Below are 19877 nucleotides of genomic sequence, written 5' to 3'. Positions count from 1 at the left end.
ATAAAAATGTAAATTATATATAAGATCGATGGTTTGGTAAAATAGCAGGATAATTTCAACAGTATAGCCGGATACTGAATCATTTAAAAAGACATTGTGACATAAAGTTGAAGCCACATTCATAACTGACCTCAAGAGGAGAGTCTGGTTCATCCAAGATGCTCTTTTCATTCTGTATCCGCTGCATTGTTCCTGTAGAACTGGGGTCCATTATCAGCACGTTCTGACTACCAGCTCTGCCGAACTTACAGTCACTCTTTCTGGAGTCAGTCGTCCTGCACACCTCGTAATTGTACACATGTGGAAGAGTCCCTGTCCCCAAAGTGTCTGAGTATCGAGGTGGATAATATGGAATGACAGGCAGGTTGGAGTGATACAGGATGCGAGACTGTCTCCACCTGTAGATTTTGACTGATATAATAACCACTAAACACGTGATGAAGAGGAAGGAAACTACAGCCAGAGCCAAGACTAAGTAAAAAGTCAGGTTGTTATTGTACTCCTTGTCGTGGGTCAACTCAGTGAACTCCGACAGCACTTCAGGGAAGCTGTCCGCCACCGCCACGTTAACAACGACTGTAGCAGAACGAGAGGGCTGTCCGTTGTCCTCCACTATAACAGTCAGTCTTTGTTTGACAGCATCTTTATCAGTGACTTGGCGGATAGTTCTGATTTCTCCATTCTGTAAGCCCACTTCAAACAGCGCCCTGTCTGTGGCTTTCTGCAGTTTATAGGAGAGCCAGGCATTCTGTCCAGAGTCCACATCAACAGCCACCACTTTCGTCACCAGATAGCCCACATCTGCTGAACGAGGCACCATTTCAGCCACCAGAGAGCCACCAGTCTGGACTGGGTACAGAACCTGAGGGGGGTTGTCGTTCTGGTCTTGGATCATTATTTTCACAGTCACGTTGCTGCTGAGTGGAGGAGAGCCTCCATCCTGCGCTTTTACGAGGAAGTGGAAATCTTTGATCTGCTCGTAGTCAAAAGAGCGCACTGCATGGATGACTCCACTATCAGCACTAACGGACACATATGAAGAGACTGGTACTCCGTTGACGGAGGAGTCCTCCAGTATGTAAGAAACACGGGCATTCTGGTTCCAGTCAGCGTCTGTGGCTTTGATTGTGAATACAGAAAGACCCGGCGTGTTGTTTTCTACAATGTAGGCCTCATATGAGTTCCTCTCAAAGACAGGTACGTTGTCATTAACGTCTGAGATCTGTAAGGTGAGAGTGACGCTGCTGGAGAGGGAGGGCACTCCCTCATCAGAGCAGGTCACAGTGATGTTATACTCAGAGGCTCTCTCTCTGTCTAAATCACTGTCTGTTACTAAGGTATAGAAATTATTTGTTGATGATTTTATAATAAATGGTGCATTTTCGTTGATAAAGCATTTCACGATCCCACTGTCTCCGGAATCTAAGTCCTCAACATTTATCATTGTTACTACTGTGTTGAGATTAGCATCCTCTGATATCACAGTCGATTTGGACATTATGTTGATTTCAGGTTTATTGTCGTTTACATCCAGAACATCAACAATCAGTTTACAAGAATCCGTGAGTCCCCCCTCATCACTTACTCCTATATTTATTTGGAAGCGTTTTGTTTTTTCAAAATCAATGGTTCCAACCAATGAAACTTGCCCGTTTTCTGTGTTTACTTCAAACATTTTCTTTACGTTACCTAACGTATTTGTGATTGAATATGTTATTTTACTGTTCGAACCTTGATCTGCGTCTGACGCTGTAACAGTAGCAACAACTGTTCCTTTAGGTGAATTCTCAGTGACTGTAGCTTTGTAGGTTTGCTGTGTAAAAACCGGCGCATTATCATTAACGTCTAAAACTGTAATGAGAATCTGCATTGTCCCTGACATCTGTGGCTCTCCTCCATCTACAGCTGTTAACACGAAGGATATCTGCTCTTGCTTCTCTCTGTCTAAAGGTTTCTGCAGTACCATCTCAACGTTTTTGTGTCCATCGGGGTTACTGTGCAGTCTCAGAGCAAAATTGTTGGTCGACTTTAAATCATAGTTTTGAACCGCATTAATACCAACATCAAGATCCACAGCCCGTTCCAAAACAAATTTTGAGCCGGCAGTTGCAGACTCGCTAATTTTGAAATTCATTTCGCTTTTTTCAAAGGTTGGTGCATTATCATTGATGTCTGTGATCTGGACTGTAACCGTATAAAATTCCATCGGATTCTCCAAAAGGATCTGAAAATGTAAAGCACAAAGCACTGTCTCTGTGCACAGCGCCTCTCTGTCTATTCTCTCCTTGATGAGGAGGACTCCTCTTTCTCTGTTCAGCTCGATGAATTGGTCGCTATTTCTGCTATAGATCTTGGCTTTTCCTGATATTAAACGTTTAATTTCTAAACCTAAATCCTGTGCTATATTTCCAACTAAAGAGCCTCTAGTCATTTCCTCCGGAATCGAGTAACTGACCTGCCCGAAGACTGGGCCGAGGGAAAGGAGAGAGACAAACAGCAGTACTTGCCGTTTCATTGTTCTTTCAGATTTCTCACTCAACGTGGATTCACAATCTATATTCCACACAACAGAAGATATGTATTCCAAAGTCAAAACCTAAGTGTATATTCCGGTCAGCGAAAGCAAATCGCTCCAAAATAAAAATCTTTCTTCAGTATTTATCCTCCTTGATCAGAATCGCTCGATCTTTGTGCGTCGTGTTCCCTCTTCATAATGTCGACGTTACATGGGCGGTGCTGCTACAAACATGGTCTCAGTCCTCAACACTCTGGTCAACAGCGGCCCTAAGAGTCCGCACTATAAAACTGCAGAATATCATCTAAAATTCATCCGCAGGACAACTTACTGTCAAATATGTGCAAATTCGGTAATATCAGCCTACAGAATCTTTAACACTGTCATTTGGACTTGAAAAAAGAACAATCGGGAATCTATTGTGTTTAATTTCTAGGATCACAATAACAGTATATTAAGAAAAACAGGCAGTGACTGTGATGTGAAGATATCAATGGCGTAAGAGAGTTAGCCCGGATAAAACAAGTCAGCTGACCGACCGAAAGGGAAAATGCATCGGGAAAACACAAGTTTACTTAAAGATGGATAACTGGTAAACCTTGGCGCTTGAATTGTGGAAACAGCACAAAATGGACACGAGGTAACATGAATTAATATTGCTAATGCTGCTGTCCGTGGTTCTGAAGTGAATGCGGTTAACATTTGAGGTATATTAATATTGATTAGATGCCATTAAGATTCTGTTTAGAAAAAAATTATTCCTCAAGCATATTAACATTGTTTTTGTTTTGCGCGTGTGTAAAATTGATGTACTAGTTATTCATTGTTGAGCTATGTTATGATAGCGCCTGTGTTTGGCTCTGCCGCTGCCGGGTGCAGTTTGTTGCGCTTTACTACTTTTGTGTTGTTTTCTTCTACTCTACTGTTCTCACTTAGTTTTAACGATGTATTGGCTGCCTTGGTGTATGCTAGCCTGGCTTTGCTATCCATCCGATCCTCACGATCTCTCTTCGTCCTCCTTCTGCATTTTCCACCCTCCACTATTAGCTGGATCTTCGTCAGACCATTTCGGCGGTCCCTCTAGACCACGGAAAAGGAGAGGGAGAAGAGGGGGTATTCAGGTAAAGCTCAGGCTTACCTGGCGGCGGGGTTTGGCTGGTAAGCGACGTGGAGCGTGCCTTGTCTCCTGTGCTCAGAAAAGCTCCATGGAGGGGGACTTGTTTTCCACGTCCCTGTTTGGATATGCTGGGCCCGGCTCTTTGAGACCGTGCTGCCTTAGGAGGGTTTATCCAGACTCTCCTGCCGGCTGGCTCTTTATTCGCTCAGTGAGTGGATTCTACGAGCGTGATGGCTCAAACCCTGTGTACCTACGTCCTTTAACTTGAGCCTTTGCAAATAATGAGGCATCTACCTCGATGAATATGGCACTTTTAACGTGTGATCTCTGTCTAATAAATCATTATTGTTGAATGATTTTATATTATCAAAAAAACTCGACTTTTTTCCCCCTGACTGAGACCTGGCAGCGGGACGTAGAATACGCGTCATTTGTTGAACTCTGCCCGGATGGCTATACTTTTATAACCCAGCCTCGGGTATCTGGCCGGGGTGGTGGGCTTGCGGCGGCTTTCCAGGACCGTTTCTCCTGCCGCTCCGTGAAAATTGGACATTTTCTTTCGTTTGAGATGCAGCTGCTTAAAATTGGAAACAAGGATCCCTTTTACCTTGCTGTGGTATATCGTCCACCTGGCTCTAATGGGCTTTTTTATCAGGGTACAGTGACTTCTTATCCTCTACTATAAAGCTGTCTAGGTTGCTTATAGTTGGGGACTTTAATATACACGTTGATGATGACTCCGACCCCTTTGCCAGATACTTTATCAACATTAAGGATTCTTTTCATTTTGCTCAGCATGTGTCCGGTCCTACACATAGCAAAGGTCACACACTGGACCTTGTTCTTACTTTGGGTTTGCTCTGAGGACATTTCTATTTCTGATCACCATGTTATTGTTTTTAACATGTCTTTTAATCCCTGTTCAACGGATGGTTAGCTCTCGCATCTTAAACTCCTCCACAGCGGAGAAATTTGCGGATGCGCTTAACTTACAGCTATCCCCTCATAATGGTGTCGATTCTCAACCAATCTTTTTTTTTTAAATAATTATTGCCTTTCTATTTTAGATGAAATTTGCCTAGTTAAAATGAGGAGAGTTTCTGCCTCCAAATCTCCTCCTTGGCTAAATGGCAGTATTCCTTGTCTAAAACGTGATTGTCGAAAAGCGGAGGAGGTGGAGGAAAACTCATCTAAATGTTCATCTCCTCTACCTAAAGGACCTTTTAATTTCTTTTAATAATGCGATCAGAGATGCGAGGGCTGCCTATTTCTCACACTTAGTTACAAAGAGCAGAGGTAATCCTACAGTGCTATTCAACACCATTAGTGACATTGTTACTCCTGCTCTACCTGCGGCTCCTATTTCATCTAATGAGGACTGTGAAAATTTTCTTTCTTTTCTGCTTGCAAAAATTAATAACGTGAGAATAAATTTTTCACATTCAGCACCTGTTATGTCTATCTCCACCCCATCTTGGCCGTCATCTTGGATACTTTCTCTTCTGTTTCACTACCTGAGCTGGTAAAACTAGTGAATTCAGTGAAAGCATCCTCCTGTTCACTTGACGTTGTACCTGCATTATTATTCAAAAATGTCTTGCAGTCTATTGGTCTATGTGTGCTCACTTTAATCAACTCTTCACTGGCATAGTTCCGGTTTATTTTAAAAATGCTGCTATTCTCCTACTTTTAAAAAAACCTCAGCCAGACCTCTCTCTTTGGAACAGTTACAGACCAATTTCTAAATTACTGTTAATCGCTAAGCTTCTAGAAAAGGTTGTGGCTAAGTAACTTATAGCGGGTCTGGACAAACATAGCATTTGCGATAAGTTTCAGTCTGGCTTTCGTAGAGGTCACTCCATGGAAACAGCCCTTCTTAGGGTCTCTAGTGACATTTTGATGAGTAATGATGCAGGAAAATGCTGTGTTCTACTCATGCTGGACCTCACGTTGGCGTTTGACACAATTGACCACCACATTCTCCTTGAACGGTTAAAACATTGGGTTGGTCTATCTGGAACTGCCTTAGAGTGGTTCTGCTCATATCTACATCACCGATCCTTTTCTGTGGTGGTCTCCGAGTTTAGGTCATCCTCTACATCCCTTACTTATGGTGTCCCTCAAGGTTTGGTTTTGGGGCCTTTATTGTTTTTAATACATCTTCTCTCGGCTATCGGCTCTTTTGAGGACATTTCTTATCACTGTTATGCTGAAGATATTCAGTTGTACATTTCTTTTAAGCCCCGTGATTTATCTATGCTTCAACTTCTGAATGACTGCTTAGATTTGATGAAACGTTGGGTGGCTGCAAATTTCCTCCAACTCAACGAGGGGAAAACTCAAGTCCTTGTATGTGCTCCAGACAGATTTTTATCCCAGATAGTGAAACCCCTGGTCCTCTCTCAGTTTATGTTAAATAATCTGTCAGGAATTTAGGTGTCACCTTTGACTCGACTCTCACATTGGATGGTCATGTTAAATTTCTGGTTCAGTCTTGTTTTTATCATTTAAGAAATTTGGCTAAGTTATGCCCTATTTTATCTCACTCTGAACTGGAGATTGCTATACATGCATTTATTTCCTCATGCTTGGACTATTGTAGGTCACTGTTTATGTGTCTAAGCAAAGGTTCTCTGGACCGTCTGCAGGTTGTGCAAAACGGTGCAGCTAGGCTTTGGACAAAATCCTCTAAGCATTCACACATGACACTGTTGCTATCTCAGCTACACTGGCTTCCTGTTGAATTTAGAGTCCGATTTAAGATCCTGGTCTTGACTTTTAGAGCTTTGTACGGATTGGCACCAGCCTACATCTCTGATCTGCTACAGCCCTATGGCCCTAGCAGGTCCCTGAGGTCATCTGATCAGGGCTTACTTGATATAAAACATACTAAAATGAGAACTAAGGGTGATAGAGCTTTTGCCATTGTGGCCCCTAGACTTTGAAACTCTCTCCCCCAAACCTTAAGAACTCTGGACTCAGTAGCTGCTTTTAAAAAACAACTCAAAGCTCACCTTTTTAAAACTGCTTTTGGTTAATTTCTCCCTGTTTTATATTGTCTGTTTTACCTTTTTATGATTTGCTATCTTATGTGCAGCAATTTGTGATTCTGTTTTGAAAGGTGCTATAAAAATAAAATTGTATTTATTTATTTTTATTTTATGTTAAGTAAAGATTAAGTAAAACATAAGATATTTACCAACAAATTCAATATAAGACTCTAGTCCCACAATGGAAAACTTCTCTCAAAACAAACAGATTTCAGCATTATTTAAAATGTAATAAATACACTGACACCATGTTAAAGTGGTCTAACCTCTATCGGAGAGTCTGGTTCATCCAGGATGCTCTTTTCACTCTGTATCCGCTGCATTGTTCCTGTAGAACTGGGGTCCATTATCAGCACATTCTGACTACCAGCTCTGCCGAACTTACAGTCACTCTTTCTGGAGTCAGTCGTCCTGCACACCTCGTAATTGTACACATGTGGAAGAGTCCCTGTGCCCAAAGTGTCTGAGTAACGTGGTGGATAATATGGAATGACAGGCAGGTTGGAGTGATACAGGATGCGAGACTGTCTCCACCTGTAGACTTTGACTGATATAATAACCACTAAACACGTGATGAAGAGGAAGGAAACTACAGCCAGAGCCAAGACTAAGTAAAAAGTCAGGTTGTCATTGTACTCCTTGTCGTGCGTCAACTCAGTGAACTCCGACAGAACCTCAGGGAAGCTGTCCGCCACCGCCACGTTGACAATGACTGTAGCTGAACGAGAGGGCTGTCCGTTGTCCTCCACTATAACAGTCAGTCTTTGTTTGACAGCATCTTTATCAGTGACTTGACGGATAGTTCTGATTTCTCCATTCTGTAAGCCCACTTCAAACAGCGCCCTGTCTGTGGCTTTCTGCAGTTTATAGGAGAGCCAGGCATTCTGTCCAGAGTCCACATCAACAGCCACCACTTTAGTCACCAGATAGCCCAAATCTGCTGAACGAGGTACCATTTCAGCCACCAGAGAGCCACCAGTCTGGACTGGGTACAGAACCTGAGGGGGGTTGTCGTTCTGGTCCTGGATCATTATTTTCACGGTCACGTTGCTGCTGAGTGGAGGAGAGCCTCCATCCTGCGCTTTTACGCGGAAGTGGAAATCTTTGATCTGCTCGTAATCAAAAGAGCGCACTGCATGGATGACTCCACTATCAGCACTAACGGACACATACGAGGAGACTGGCACTCCGTTAACGGAGGAGTCCTCCAGTATATAAGAAACACGGGCATTCTGGTTCCAGTCAGCGTCTGAGGCTTTGACTGTAAATATAGAGAGACCTGGTGTGTTGTTTTCTATAATGTAGGCCTCATATGAGCTCCTCTCAAAGACAGGTGCGTTATCATTAACGTCTGAGATCTGTAAGGTGAGAGTGACGCTGCTGGAGAGGGAGGGCACTCCCTCATCAGAGCAGGTTACAGTGATGTTGTACTCAGAGGCTCTCTCTCTGTCTAAATCACTGTCTGTTACTATACTGAAAAAGTTATTTGATGTGGAAGAAACTAAAAATGGAATATTCTTGTTAATATTACATTGAACGTTTCCATTTTCGCCTGAGTCTGGATCTTGGATATTTATGATTGTCACAACAGTGCCAGGTGTAATGTCTTCTGCTATTATGTTAGACTTTGACATGACATTTATAGCAGGTACATTATCATTTGTATCAAGTATTTCTACAACAAGTTTACTGGTATCGGCCAATCCTCCTTCATCACTGGCTTGAACATGTATTTGATATTGTCGCTTCTTTTCAAAGTCGGTGTTTCCAACCAGTGTAATTTCACCAGTTTCTCGGTTCACGTCAAATTTTTCCGAAGCATCGTCCACGGAGTTTAATATTGTATATGATATCTTTCCATTGGATCCGTCGTCTAAATCAGAAGCACTAACTGTAATCAGAACAGTTCCTTCGGGCGAATTTTCTTTTAAGGTTGACTTGTATATTTTTTGAGGAAAAACTGGAGCATTATCATTACTATCAAGCACATTTACGTTGATCTGAACTGCCCCGGAGAGCTGCGGTTCACCGCCGTCTACTGCAGTCAAAACAAGCGACAAATGATCCTGTTTTTCTCGATCTAAAGGTTTCTGCAAAACCATTTCTACCAGCTTACTTCCATCCGCTTGATTCTGCACCTTCAAAACGAAGTTATCAGTGGGCTTTAACAGATAACTTTGAAGGCCGTTTACACCCACATCGAGATCTATTGCTTGTTCGAGCATAAACACAGTTCCTGTATTAACTGATTCACTTATTTTGAATTTCATCTCACCTCTTTTGAAAATTGGGGCGTTGTCATTAACATCTGTCACTTCCACGGTAATGCTATAAAATTCCATCGGATTCTCTAAAATAACCTGGAAGTGTAAAGCACAAGGCGCCGTCTGCGCACAGATTAGCTCTCTGTCTATTCTGTCTTTGACGAGGAGGACTCCTCTTTCTCTGTTCAACTCGATGTACTCTGCGCTGTCTCCGGTATAAATCCGAGCTTTCCCTGATTTCAGCCTTTTTACATCCAAACCAAAATCGTGTGCAATATCACCCACAAAAGAGCCTTTCGACATTTCCTCTGGAATGGAGTAACTGACCTGCCCAGTCACTGAGCAGAAACAGAAAAACAAGGTGAAAAGCAGCACTTGCCGTTGCATTGTTCTAACCGCCATGTTGCAGTAAAATAAGCCGTGTAATATTGCCGTAAAAATGGATTCCACTTGAAAAGTAATCCTGTTTATATCATCATGTTGTATGTAGCCACTTTTCAAATCGAAAATTGCAACTTTAAAATAACAGCTCCAGTCCAAACTGACGCTTAATACGCTGATCTTCGTGTCCTGTACTGCTCATTGTGTCTTTCTCTCGTTCTGTATTGTAAAGGATGGGGATGGCACTGCTGATTTCTTTTCCTATATAACAAAGGATGGTCAACAGCGGCCCTAACAGTTCATCTTCCTGAACTACAGAATATTATGAAGGATTGAAAATGAGAACAAGTGGGTTCTATTTTAAAATGATTACATTTCTTTAAATGAGCAACGCTTGCTTCTTTCATAACAACAACAACAACAAGAACAACAACAATAATAAAGATAATAATAATAATTTCGTTTAAAAGAAAAAAATACAGTAAGGTGATAAACTCAGCTGCTTCAAATTGTTGAACTACATTGCGTCAACGCCTTTTTATATGCCATGAACTGCCCTGATGTGTCATTGTAATTAATGCACTGAAAAAAGGAGACACGTTTTATGTAAGCATCTTGGGTGTTTTTAAAACAATTGAGTCATGTTTTAAAGTGAACTGTTAATTTAACTCAATTGTTTAAGTTGCTGCCAGAGCAAAACATCGGTGTGCAACCAATGTCCACTACTAAAATAAGTAAATCCAATCCATTTTTTTCAGTGCGGAAAGAGGAGCTGTTCGTAGTGCTGAATATGGACAGCTCCCACCAGAAAACAGGAAAAAGATCACCCCCCCTCCTTGCTCATGACTGATTTTTGTATTATATACATAATATTATATAGGCACGGAGAGGTAAAACATAGAAAACTAAAAACAAAATACACGAAACCTGGGCTTTTAAGAGTTGGCGAACCCTCACCAATGAACATTAAAAAGCCCCCCACAGAGGTTCATATTTAATACATGAATATTGATTACTATAATATTGTGGTTTATGGAAGACTAACCTCTAGAGGAGAGTCTGGTTCATCCAGGATGCTCTTTTCACTCTGTATCCGCTGCATCGTTCCTGTAGAACTGGGGTCCATTATCAGCACGTTCTGACTACCAGCTCTGCCGAACTTACAGTCACTCTTTCTGGAGTCAGTCGTCCTGCACACCTCGTAATTGTACACATGTGGCAGAGTCCCTGTGCCCAAAGTGTCTGAGTAACGTGGTGGATAATATGGAATGACAGGCAGGTTGGAGTGATACAGGATGCGAGACTGTCTCCACCTGTAGATTTTGACTGATATAATAACCACTAAACACGTGATGAAGAGGAAGGAAACTACAGCCAGAGCCAAGACTAAGTAAAAAGTCAGGTTGTCATTGTACTCCTTGCCATGTGTCAACTCAGTGAACTCCGACAGCACTTCAGGGAAGCTGTCCGCCACCGCCACGTTAACAACGACTGTAGCTGAACGAGAGGGCTGTCCGTTGTCCTCCACTATAACAGTCAGTCTTTGTTTGACAGCATCTTTATCAGTGACTTGGCGGATAGTTCTGATTTCTCCATTCTGTAAGCCCACTTCAAACAGCGCCCTGTCTGTGGCTTTCTGCAGTTTATAGGAGAGCCAGGCATTCTGTCCAGAGTCCACATCAACAGCCACCACTTTAGTCACCAGATAGCCCACATCTGCTGAACGAGGCACCATTTCAGCCACCAGAGAGCCACCAGTCTGGACTGGGTACAGAACCTGAGGGGGGTTGTCGTTCTGGTCCTGGATCATTATTTTCACGGTCACGTTGCTGCTGAGTGGAGGAGAGCCTCCATCCTGCGCTTTTACGCGGAAGTGGAAATCTTTGATCTGCTCGTAGTCAAAAGAGCGCACTGCATGGATGACTCCACTATCAGTACTAACGGACACATATGAGGAGACTGGCACTCCGTTGACGGAGGAGTCCTCCAGTATGTAAGAAACACGGGCATTCTGGTTCCAGTCAGCGTCTGAGGCTTTGACTGTAAATATAGAGAGACCTGGCGTGTTGTTTTCTACAATGTAGGCCTCATATGAGCTTCTCTCAAAGACAGGTGCGTTATCATTAACGTCTGAGATCTGTAAGGTGAGAGTGACGCTGCTGGAGAGGGAGGGCACTCCCTCATCAGAGCAGGTTACAGTGATGTTATACTCAGAGGATCTCTCTCTGTCTAAATCACTGTCTGTTATTAAATTAAAGAAATTATTTCTTGTCAATTTTAAAATGAATGGTACATTGTCGCTGATAAAGCATTTCACGTTCCCGTTGTCTCCGGAATCTAAATCCTCAGTATTAATCATCGTAACGACCATATTGAGTTTAGCGTCCTCTGAAATCACAGTTGATTTGGACATTATGTTGATTTCAGGTTTATTGTCGTTTACATCGAGAACATCAACAATCAGCTTACATGAGTCTGTTAGTCCTCCATCGTCATTAGCACGGAGATTTATTTGAAAACGTTTTGACTTTTCAAAGTCAATGGTTTCAATTAATGAAACTTGCCCGTTTTCCTCATTTACATAAAACATTTTCCGGACATTGTCTAACGTATTTGTGATTGAATATGTTATTTTACTGTTAGAGCCTTGATCAGCGTCTGACGCTGTAACAGTAGCAACAACTGTTTCTTTAGGTGAATTCTCAGTGACTGTAGCTTTGTAGGTTTGCTGTGTAAAAACCGGCGCATTATCATTAACGTCTAAAACTGTAATGAGAATCTGCATTGTTCCAGACATCTGTGGCTCTCCTCCATCTACAGCTGTTAACACGAGAGAGATCTGCTCTTGTTTCTCTCTGTCTAAAGGTTTCAGCAGTACCATCTCAACGTTTTTGTGTCCATCAGGGTTACTGTGCAGTTTTAGACCAAAATTTTCAGTTGGTTTTAGTTCGTATTTCTGGAGATCATTAATACCAACATCCAGATCCACAGCCCGTTCCAGGTCGAATTTTGCTCCTGTTGCGGCTGATTCGCTAATTTTGAAATTCATTTCGCTTTTTTCAAAGGTTGGTGCATTATCATTAATATCTATGATCTGGACTGTAACCGTATAAAATTCCATCGGATTCTCCAAAAGGATCTGAAAATCCAAAGCACAAAGCGCTTTCTCTGTGCACAGCGCCTCTCTGTCTATTCTCTCCTTGATGAGGAGGACTCCTCTTTCTCTGTTCAGCTCGATGAATTGGTCGCTATTTCTGCTATAGATCTTGGCTTTTCCTGATATTAAACGTTTAATTTCTAAACCTAAATCCTGTGCTATATTTCCAACTAAAGAGCCTCTTGCCATTTCCTCCGGAATCGAGTAACTGACCTGCCCAAAGACTGGGCCGAGGGAAAGGAGAGAGACAAACAGCAGTACCTGCCGTTTCATTGTTCTTTCAGATTTCGCACTCCAACGTGGATTCACAATCTATATTCCACACAACAGAAGATATGTATTCCAAAGTCAAAACCTAAGTGTATATTCCGGTCAGCGAAAGCAAATCTCTCCAAAATAAAAATCTTTCTTCAGTATTTATCCTCCTTGATCAGAATCGCTCGATCTTTGTGCGTCGTGTTCCCTCTTTATAATGTCGATGTTACATGGGCGGTGCTGCTACAAACATGGTCTCAGTCCTCAACACTCTGGTCAACAGCGGCCCTAAGAGTCCGCACTATAAAACTGCAGAATATCATCTAAAATTCATCCGCAGGACAACTTACTGTCAAATGTGTGCAAATTCAGTAATATCAGCCTACAGAATCTTTAACACTGTCATTTGGACTTGAAAAAAGAAAAATCGAGAATTTATTGTGTTTAATTTCGAGTATCACAATAACAGTATATTAGGAAAAATAGGCAGTAACACAGACTATGATATTGAGTTATTAAAGCTATCAAAATAGAGTGTTGAAAAAAACAAGTCAGCCAACTGTCTGAACGAGGAAAATGAGAAGGGAACTAATGCGTTTTCTGAAATACTGATAATTGTGAACAAATAAAGAAATAGGAACTGAAGACGATAAAATACTCTGGTATTTAAAGTATGGACACCGCACCGAATTTTTAACATATGGAAATGAGGCTATAGGAAGCAGTACTACTAATGTTGCTATCCGTTGTTCAGAAGTTAAAGAACTCGATATCTGAAGCACACTGACTACCATCAGATGCCTTAAAAAAGTCATTTATAAGACCTGTTAGGGTTGTTCTTTTTTGTTGTGAAGTTAAGCACGAAGGCAGTGATAACATGTGACATAAACTGAAACGTATATTAACACATCCAACATAGCAGCTACCTTTGAGATCTAAAATGTCATTATCAGCAAAGAGATTTTTTTTAGTGAATTTAAAACATCTTACACACACTTAAAATATATTAAAGCCATCTAACCTCTATCGGAGAGTCTGGTTCATCCAGGATGCTCTTTTCACTCTGTATCCGCTGCATCGTTCCTGTAGAACTGGGGTCCATTATCAGCACGTTCTGACTACCAGCTCTGCCGAACTTACAGTCACTCTTTCTGGAGTCAGTCGTCCTGCACACCTCGTAATTGTACACATGGGGAAGAGTCCCTGTTCCCAAAGTGTCTGAGTAACGTGGTGGATAATACGGAATGACAGGCAGGTTGGAGTGATACAGGATGCGAGACTGTCTCCACCTGTAGATTTTGACTGATATAATAACCACTAAACACGTGATGAAGAGGAAGGAAACTACAGCCAGAGCCAAGACTAAGTAAAAAGTCAGGTTGTCATTGTACTCCTTGCCATGTGTCAACTCAGTGAACTCCGACAGCACTTCAGGGAAGCTGTCCGCCACCGCCACGTTAACAACGACTGTAGCTGAACGAGAGGGCTGTCCGTTGTCCTCCACTATAACAGTCAGTCTTTGTTTGACAGCATCTTTATCAGTGACTTGGCGGATAGTTCTGATTTCTCCATTCTGTAAGCCCACTTCAAACAGCGCCCTGTCTGTGGCTTTCTGCAGTTTATAGGAGAGCCAGGCATTCTGTCCAGAGTCCACATCAACAGCCACCACTTTAGTCACCAGATAGCCCACATCTGCTGAACGAGGCACCATTTCAGCCACCAGAGATCCACCAGTCTGGACTGGGTACAGAACCTGAGGGGGGTTGTCGTTCTGGTCCTGGATCATTATTTTCACGGTCACGTTGCTGCTGAGTGGAGGAGAGCCTCCATCCTGCGCTTTTACGCGGAAGTGGAAATCTTTGATCTGCTCGTAGTCAAAAGAGCGCACTGCATGGATGACTCCACTATCTGCACTAACAGACACATACGAGGAGACTGGCACTCCGTTAACGGAGGAGTCCTCCAGCATATAAGAAACACCGGCATTCTGGTTCCAGTCAGCGTCTGTGGCTTTGACTGTGAATATAGAGAGACCTGGTGTGTTGTTTTCTACAATGTAGGCCTCATATGAGCTTCTCTCAAAGACAGGTGCGTTATCATTAACGTCTGAGATCTGTAAGGTGAGAGTGACACTCTTGGAGAGGGAGGGCACTCCCTCATCAGAGCAGGTCACAGTGATGTTATACGCAGACTTTGTCTCTCTGTCTAAATCACTGTCTGTTATTAATGTAAAGAAATTATTTGATGTTGATATAATTTTAAAGTGATCATAGTCATCCAAAAAGCATCGGACTTTGCCATTTTCATTTGAATCTGGATCTTGGACGTTCATCATCGTCAGAACAGTGCCCGGTTTAACATCCTCAGCTACAGTGGAAGACGCTGACATAATATTAATTGCTGGTGGGTTATCGTTTGTGTCCAGCACCTCAATCAGAACTTTACACACATCAGCGTTACCGCCTTCATCTGACGCTTGCACATCTATTTCAAAATGGCGAAATTTTTCGTAATCTAGTTCTCCCACTAATGTAAACATCCCACTTTTTTCGTCTATATTGAATAACTCTAGTGCTCCCTTTGGAGCATTAGAAATTGAGTATCGCACCTGCCCATGTAGACCTTCATCGGCATCAGATGCGGTCACGGTCGTGAGAATAGTCCCTTTAGACGAATCCTCCTTTACATTTGTCTTATATTCTACTTGAGAACAAACAGGCGCATTGTCATTTGCATCCAGAACGGTCACAATAATTTCAATGGTTCCGGAAAGCTGCGGATTACCACCATCTAAAGCAGACAACACTAAAGACACACGGTCCTGCTTTTCTCGATCGAGAGCCTTCTTTAAAACCATTTCAACATTTCTACTGCTACCGATCCGATAAGGATTTAGAATGAATATGTCACTTTGACTAAGCGAATAGCCCTGAAGCCCGTTAGTGCCCACGTCATCATCAATAGCTTTTTCTAAAACAAATTTCGACCCAATTTGAGCCATCTCGCTTACATCAAATTTCATTTTGCTGTTTTTAAAAACTGGAGAATTGTCATTAACGTCAGTGATCTCAACAGTGATGCTATAAAATTGCATAGGATTCTCCAAAATTATTTGAAAATCAAGAGCGCAGGGCGTCGTCTGCCCACAGAGCGCTTCTCTGTCTATTCGCTCTTTTATTAGAAGGACTCCCTTTTCTTTATCGAGCTCGACGTGTTCTGTACCTTCTCCTGTATATATACGAGCTCTTCCTGATTTAAGTCGTTTCACATTTAAACCTAAATCTTGTGCTATGTTACCGACCAAAGATCCTTTCGCCATTTCCTCAGGAATTGAGTAGCTGACCTGGCCAAAAACCATGCAGAGAGAAAGAATCGAGAAAAATAACATTAATCCGACTTGCCGTGTCATTGTTCAGTCAGTTTCCCTTCCAAACAAAGAAATGTGGAATCCGTTATCCAAAAAAACAAAGAACAAAAAAAAAAAAAGATTTTAGACACAAACTTCAGCAAATAGAAACAATAAAAACTCCAATGAATGCTGAATAGATTCCTGGTGTCTCCGACTTTGATAAAATCTTCATCCAAACTGTGCCTTTCTGATATGTTCTCCTTCCTCTGTGACATAACGAGGTGGTGGGAAGGTACTGCTGTAATATGCACTAAAATCTCAGCACACTGGTCATCAGCGTCCCCGTGAGTCGGATGCACGGAACTACATAAACTATTATACACAGACATTCTTTTTTGGCTCATGTTTCATGCGATTGATTACTATATTTGGTTAGATATGTGAACACTAGAAAGAAATAACTTGGTCCATAAGACAGTGAAATGTCTTATTTGTGTTGCAGAAGAAAAATTTGGGTATTTTGATTTCCTGCTTTATATCCAGACAGAAACGAGAGCAAGTCAGCTATTGAAACAGATCAAAACAGGACGAGAGACAATAAAGCAAAACACCAACAAAGTGCGCTGAATTTTGCTTTCTGTGGTACTTACTGGCACAAAACGGAAAGACAACAAAAAAAGCATGTTTAACATTTAAAACTTAAATCCACATGAGCAATTATTAGTTTAAAACATTATTGTTTTCAAGTGTTCATTCTAAAGTCCATAGCAAAAATTATGTAAATATTAAGTAAATGGCTTATTATTGTGATTCACACAAAGTATCAACGGAAAAAAAGAATACACAAAAATCTTTAGACTGTTATAATGCAAAAAGTGCAACAAGGATTTGACTATAAAATGCAGGACTAAGTGCAGCAGGTGCATTGCAATACATTCCATGTACATCTACCCCATAACGAATTAAGCAGCACTTCAAATGGGACGATTAACTTTTAATTAAAGGAGCTGTCAACGACTTATGTTTCTGAAAACATCTGATGAATTACCATGACGCAATTGAATCCATTAAAATACACAGACACAGGTTATGGTCAGTATTTCAGGACCTCACCTCTAGAGGAGAGTCTGGTTCATCCAGGATGCTCTTTTCACTCTGTATCCGCTGCATCGTTCCTGTAGAACTGGGGTCCATTATCAGCACGTTCTGACTACCAGCTCTGCCGAACTTACAGTCACTCTTTCTGGAGTCAGTCGTCCTGCACACCTCGTAATTGTACACATGTGGAAGAGTCCCTGTCCCCAAAGTGTCTGAGTAACGTGGTGGATAATATGGAATGACAGGCAGGTTGGAGTGATACAGGATGCGAGACTGTCTCCACCTGTAGATTTTGACTGATATAATAACCACTAAACACGTGATGAAGAGGAAGGAAACTACAGCCAGAGCCAAGACTAAGTAAAAAGTCACGTTGTCATTGTACTCCTTGTCGTGGGTCAACTCAGTGAACTCTGACAGCACCTCAGGGAAGCTGTCCGCCACCGCCACGTTAACAATGACTGTAGCTGAACGAGAGGGCTGCCCGTTGTCCTCCACTATAACAGTCAGTCTTTGCTTGACAGCATCTTTATCAGTGACTTGGCGGATAGTTCTGATTTCTCCATTCTGTAAGCCCACTTCAAACAGCGCCCTGTCTGTGGCTTTCAGCAGTTTATAGGAGAGCCAAGCATTCTGTCCAGAGTCCACATCAACAGCCACCACTTTAGTCACCAGATAGCCCACATCTGCTGAACGAGGCACCATTTCAGCCACCAGAGAGCCACCAGACTGGACTGGGTACAGAACCTGAGGATGGTTGTCGTTCTGGTCCTGGATAAATATTATTACAGACGCATTGCTGCTGAGTGGAGGAGAGCCTCCATCCTGCGCTTTGACTTTGAATTTAAGTTGTTTAATTTGTTCATAATCAAACGAGCGTACTGCGTGTATCACTCCAGTTTCAGAATTTATTGACACAAAAGAAGAAACTGAGCTTCCACTGACTTCAGCATCGTCTATAAAATATGAGATTCTCGCGTTTTGATTCCAATCATGATCTCGTGCGCTGACTGTGAATATTGACCCCCCCGGGACGTTATTTTCAATGACATAGGCCGAATATTTAGGTTTGGTAAAGAGCGGCGCATTATCATTCACATCAGAAATTTTTAGATGCAAATTTGTTTGTGTAGAAAGGGGTGGTGACCCTGAATCGGTTGCAGTTATTGTTATATTGTATTCAGGTTTTGTTTCTCGATCAAAAGCTACATCTGAGAGCAAATTGTAATAATCGGTCAAAGAAGACTGGATTTTAAATGGGAGATTAGAATCTATTGAGCACGTTATATGACCATTTCTTTCTGAGTCTGCATCTTTAACATTAAAAACAGCTATAGTTGTACCCGGAGAAACATCCTCTGAAATGATGCTCGAAAATGACATTATACTTATAAGAGGCGCATTATCATTTATGTCCAGGACCTCAACGACAACTTTGGTTGCATCACTCAGTCCTCCCTGGTCTTTGGCGATCACTCTTATTTCATACTTCTTGTCTTTTTCAAAATCAATGTTATCAACAACAGTAATTTTTCCGGAGGAACTATCAATTTCAAATTTTTCCGCGGATTTCCCCTTTACGTTAGAAAACGTGTAGGAAACCAAGCCATTTGAACCACTGTCTGCATCTGAAGCATTCACTGTAGTTATATAGGTGCCTATTGGCGCATTTTCTGCTACAGTAGCTTTATATAGCGATTGATTAAAAACAGGAGGATTATCGTTGGCATCAAGAACAGTGATCTCTATGTTCACTGTACCAGATCGCCGTGGAGTTCCTCCGTCTACTGCAATCAGCTTTAAGGAGAGGTGTGGGTTCAACTCTCTGTCTAAAGGCTTCTGTAAAATCATTACAGCGAATCTAACTCCGTCGGCGTTAGAGAGCTGCTTTAAGACAAAATTATTATCAGGGGACAAAACATAATTTTGCAAGCTGTGAATTCCTGAATCGGGGTCATATGCGCTTTCTAAATCAAAATGAGAACCCACTGTAGCAGATTCACTAATTTCTAGTTTAATCACGTTACTTTTGAACGTCGGTGCATGGTCGTTTATGTCTAATATTTCTACTGTCACTCTGTGCAGTTCAATGGGATTTTCTAAAATAATTTCAAAGCTTAAACTGCATGGCATTACGTCTCCGCAAAGCTCTTCTCGGTCAATTCTCTCCTTCACGACTAGAATCCCTTTGTCTGCCTTCAGCTCTGTGTACTGACTGGTTTCTCCGCTCACGATCCGGGCCCGGCCAGAACGGAGCCTTCTCAGATCTAAACCGAGGTCTTGTGCTACATTACCGATAAGAGAACCTTCCTTCATCTCCTCTGGTACTGAATAACGGATTTGGCCTCTGATGGTGGAAATCATGAAGACAAAGATGAAGAGAAGCCATGTCGTTGTTTCACACATCAGCCGTTTTCGGAATGGCTGCTGCTGTATCCCCATGTTGCTACTAAAATAAATCCAAAACACGACTTGAGATCAGTCGGTCACACATAAAAAAGCAAATTGGATCCCAGTTCAATGGCGATGCGCCTTTAACTGTTAAAACGGTTGGATTGCTATCAAACAGGCAGATTCACTGCGACTCTCTCCAACGTCTCTCTGAATAAAGATTGGTTTTAGACCTCTCCTCTTTCTCTCGGCTGTCTGTAACAACACCACAGCGTTTTCCTGATCAACAGCGTCCCTTAG

The 19877-nt window shown here is 42.0% G+C and overlaps 4 protein-coding genes across 31 annotated transcripts in view; all 4 read right to left on the bottom strand.

Moving 5' to 3' along the window:
- LOC309713957 (protocadherin gamma-C5-like) overlaps positions 1-19877 on the bottom strand; it is a 308827-nt gene that overhangs the window by 112300 nt on the left and 176650 nt on the right. Inside the window, exon 1 of one of the 28 annotated variants that reach the window (XM_082545920.1) lies at positions 131-2692. The exons of the other annotated variants lie outside the window; for them this stretch is intronic. Coding sequence (XP_082402046.1) covers positions 131-2515 — 2385 coding nt within the window. The 5' untranslated portion in view covers positions 2516-2692. Of the gene's footprint in view, positions 1-130; positions 2693-19877 lie in introns of those variants that run through there. 28 annotated transcript variants of the gene reach the window in all.
- Positions 6934-9533, bottom strand: LOC309714174 (protocadherin beta-16-like; the record flags this gene model as incomplete). The annotated part of the gene is made up of 1 exon (XM_082546412.1): positions 6934-9533. Exon 1 carries the CDS (start codon positions 9346-9348, stop codon positions 6934-6936), a length of 2415 nt encoding a protein of 804 aa, XP_082402538.1. The 5' UTR covers positions 9349-9533.
- LOC309714216 (protocadherin beta-16-like) lies at positions 10358-12932 on the bottom strand (the record flags this gene model as incomplete). Its single annotated transcript, XM_082546488.1, has 1 exon — positions 10358-12932. Exon 1 carries the CDS (start codon positions 12755-12757, stop codon positions 10358-10360), a length of 2400 nt encoding a protein of 799 aa, XP_082402614.1. The 5' UTR covers positions 12758-12932.
- Positions 13291-19773, bottom strand: LOC309715890 (protocadherin gamma-A11-like; the record flags this gene model as incomplete). Its single annotated transcript, XM_082549343.1, has 3 exons — positions 18294-19773; positions 13761-14852; positions 13291-13302 (listed from the first exon to the last, which is right to left on the bottom strand). Exons 1-3 carry the CDS (start codon positions 19626-19628, stop codon positions 13291-13293), a joined length of 2439 nt encoding a protein of 812 aa, XP_082405469.1. The 5' UTR covers positions 19629-19773.

The sequence above is a fragment of the Aulonocara stuartgranti genome (assembly GCF_965226115.1).
Source record: "Aulonocara stuartgranti genome assembly, chromosome: 2".
NCBI classification, from domain to species: domain Eukaryota; kingdom Metazoa; phylum Chordata; class Actinopteri; order Cichliformes; family Cichlidae; genus Aulonocara; species Aulonocara stuartgranti.
The sequence above is the reverse complement of the archived record's forward strand: the minus strand, read 5'-3'. Positions and strand labels throughout refer to the sequence as shown.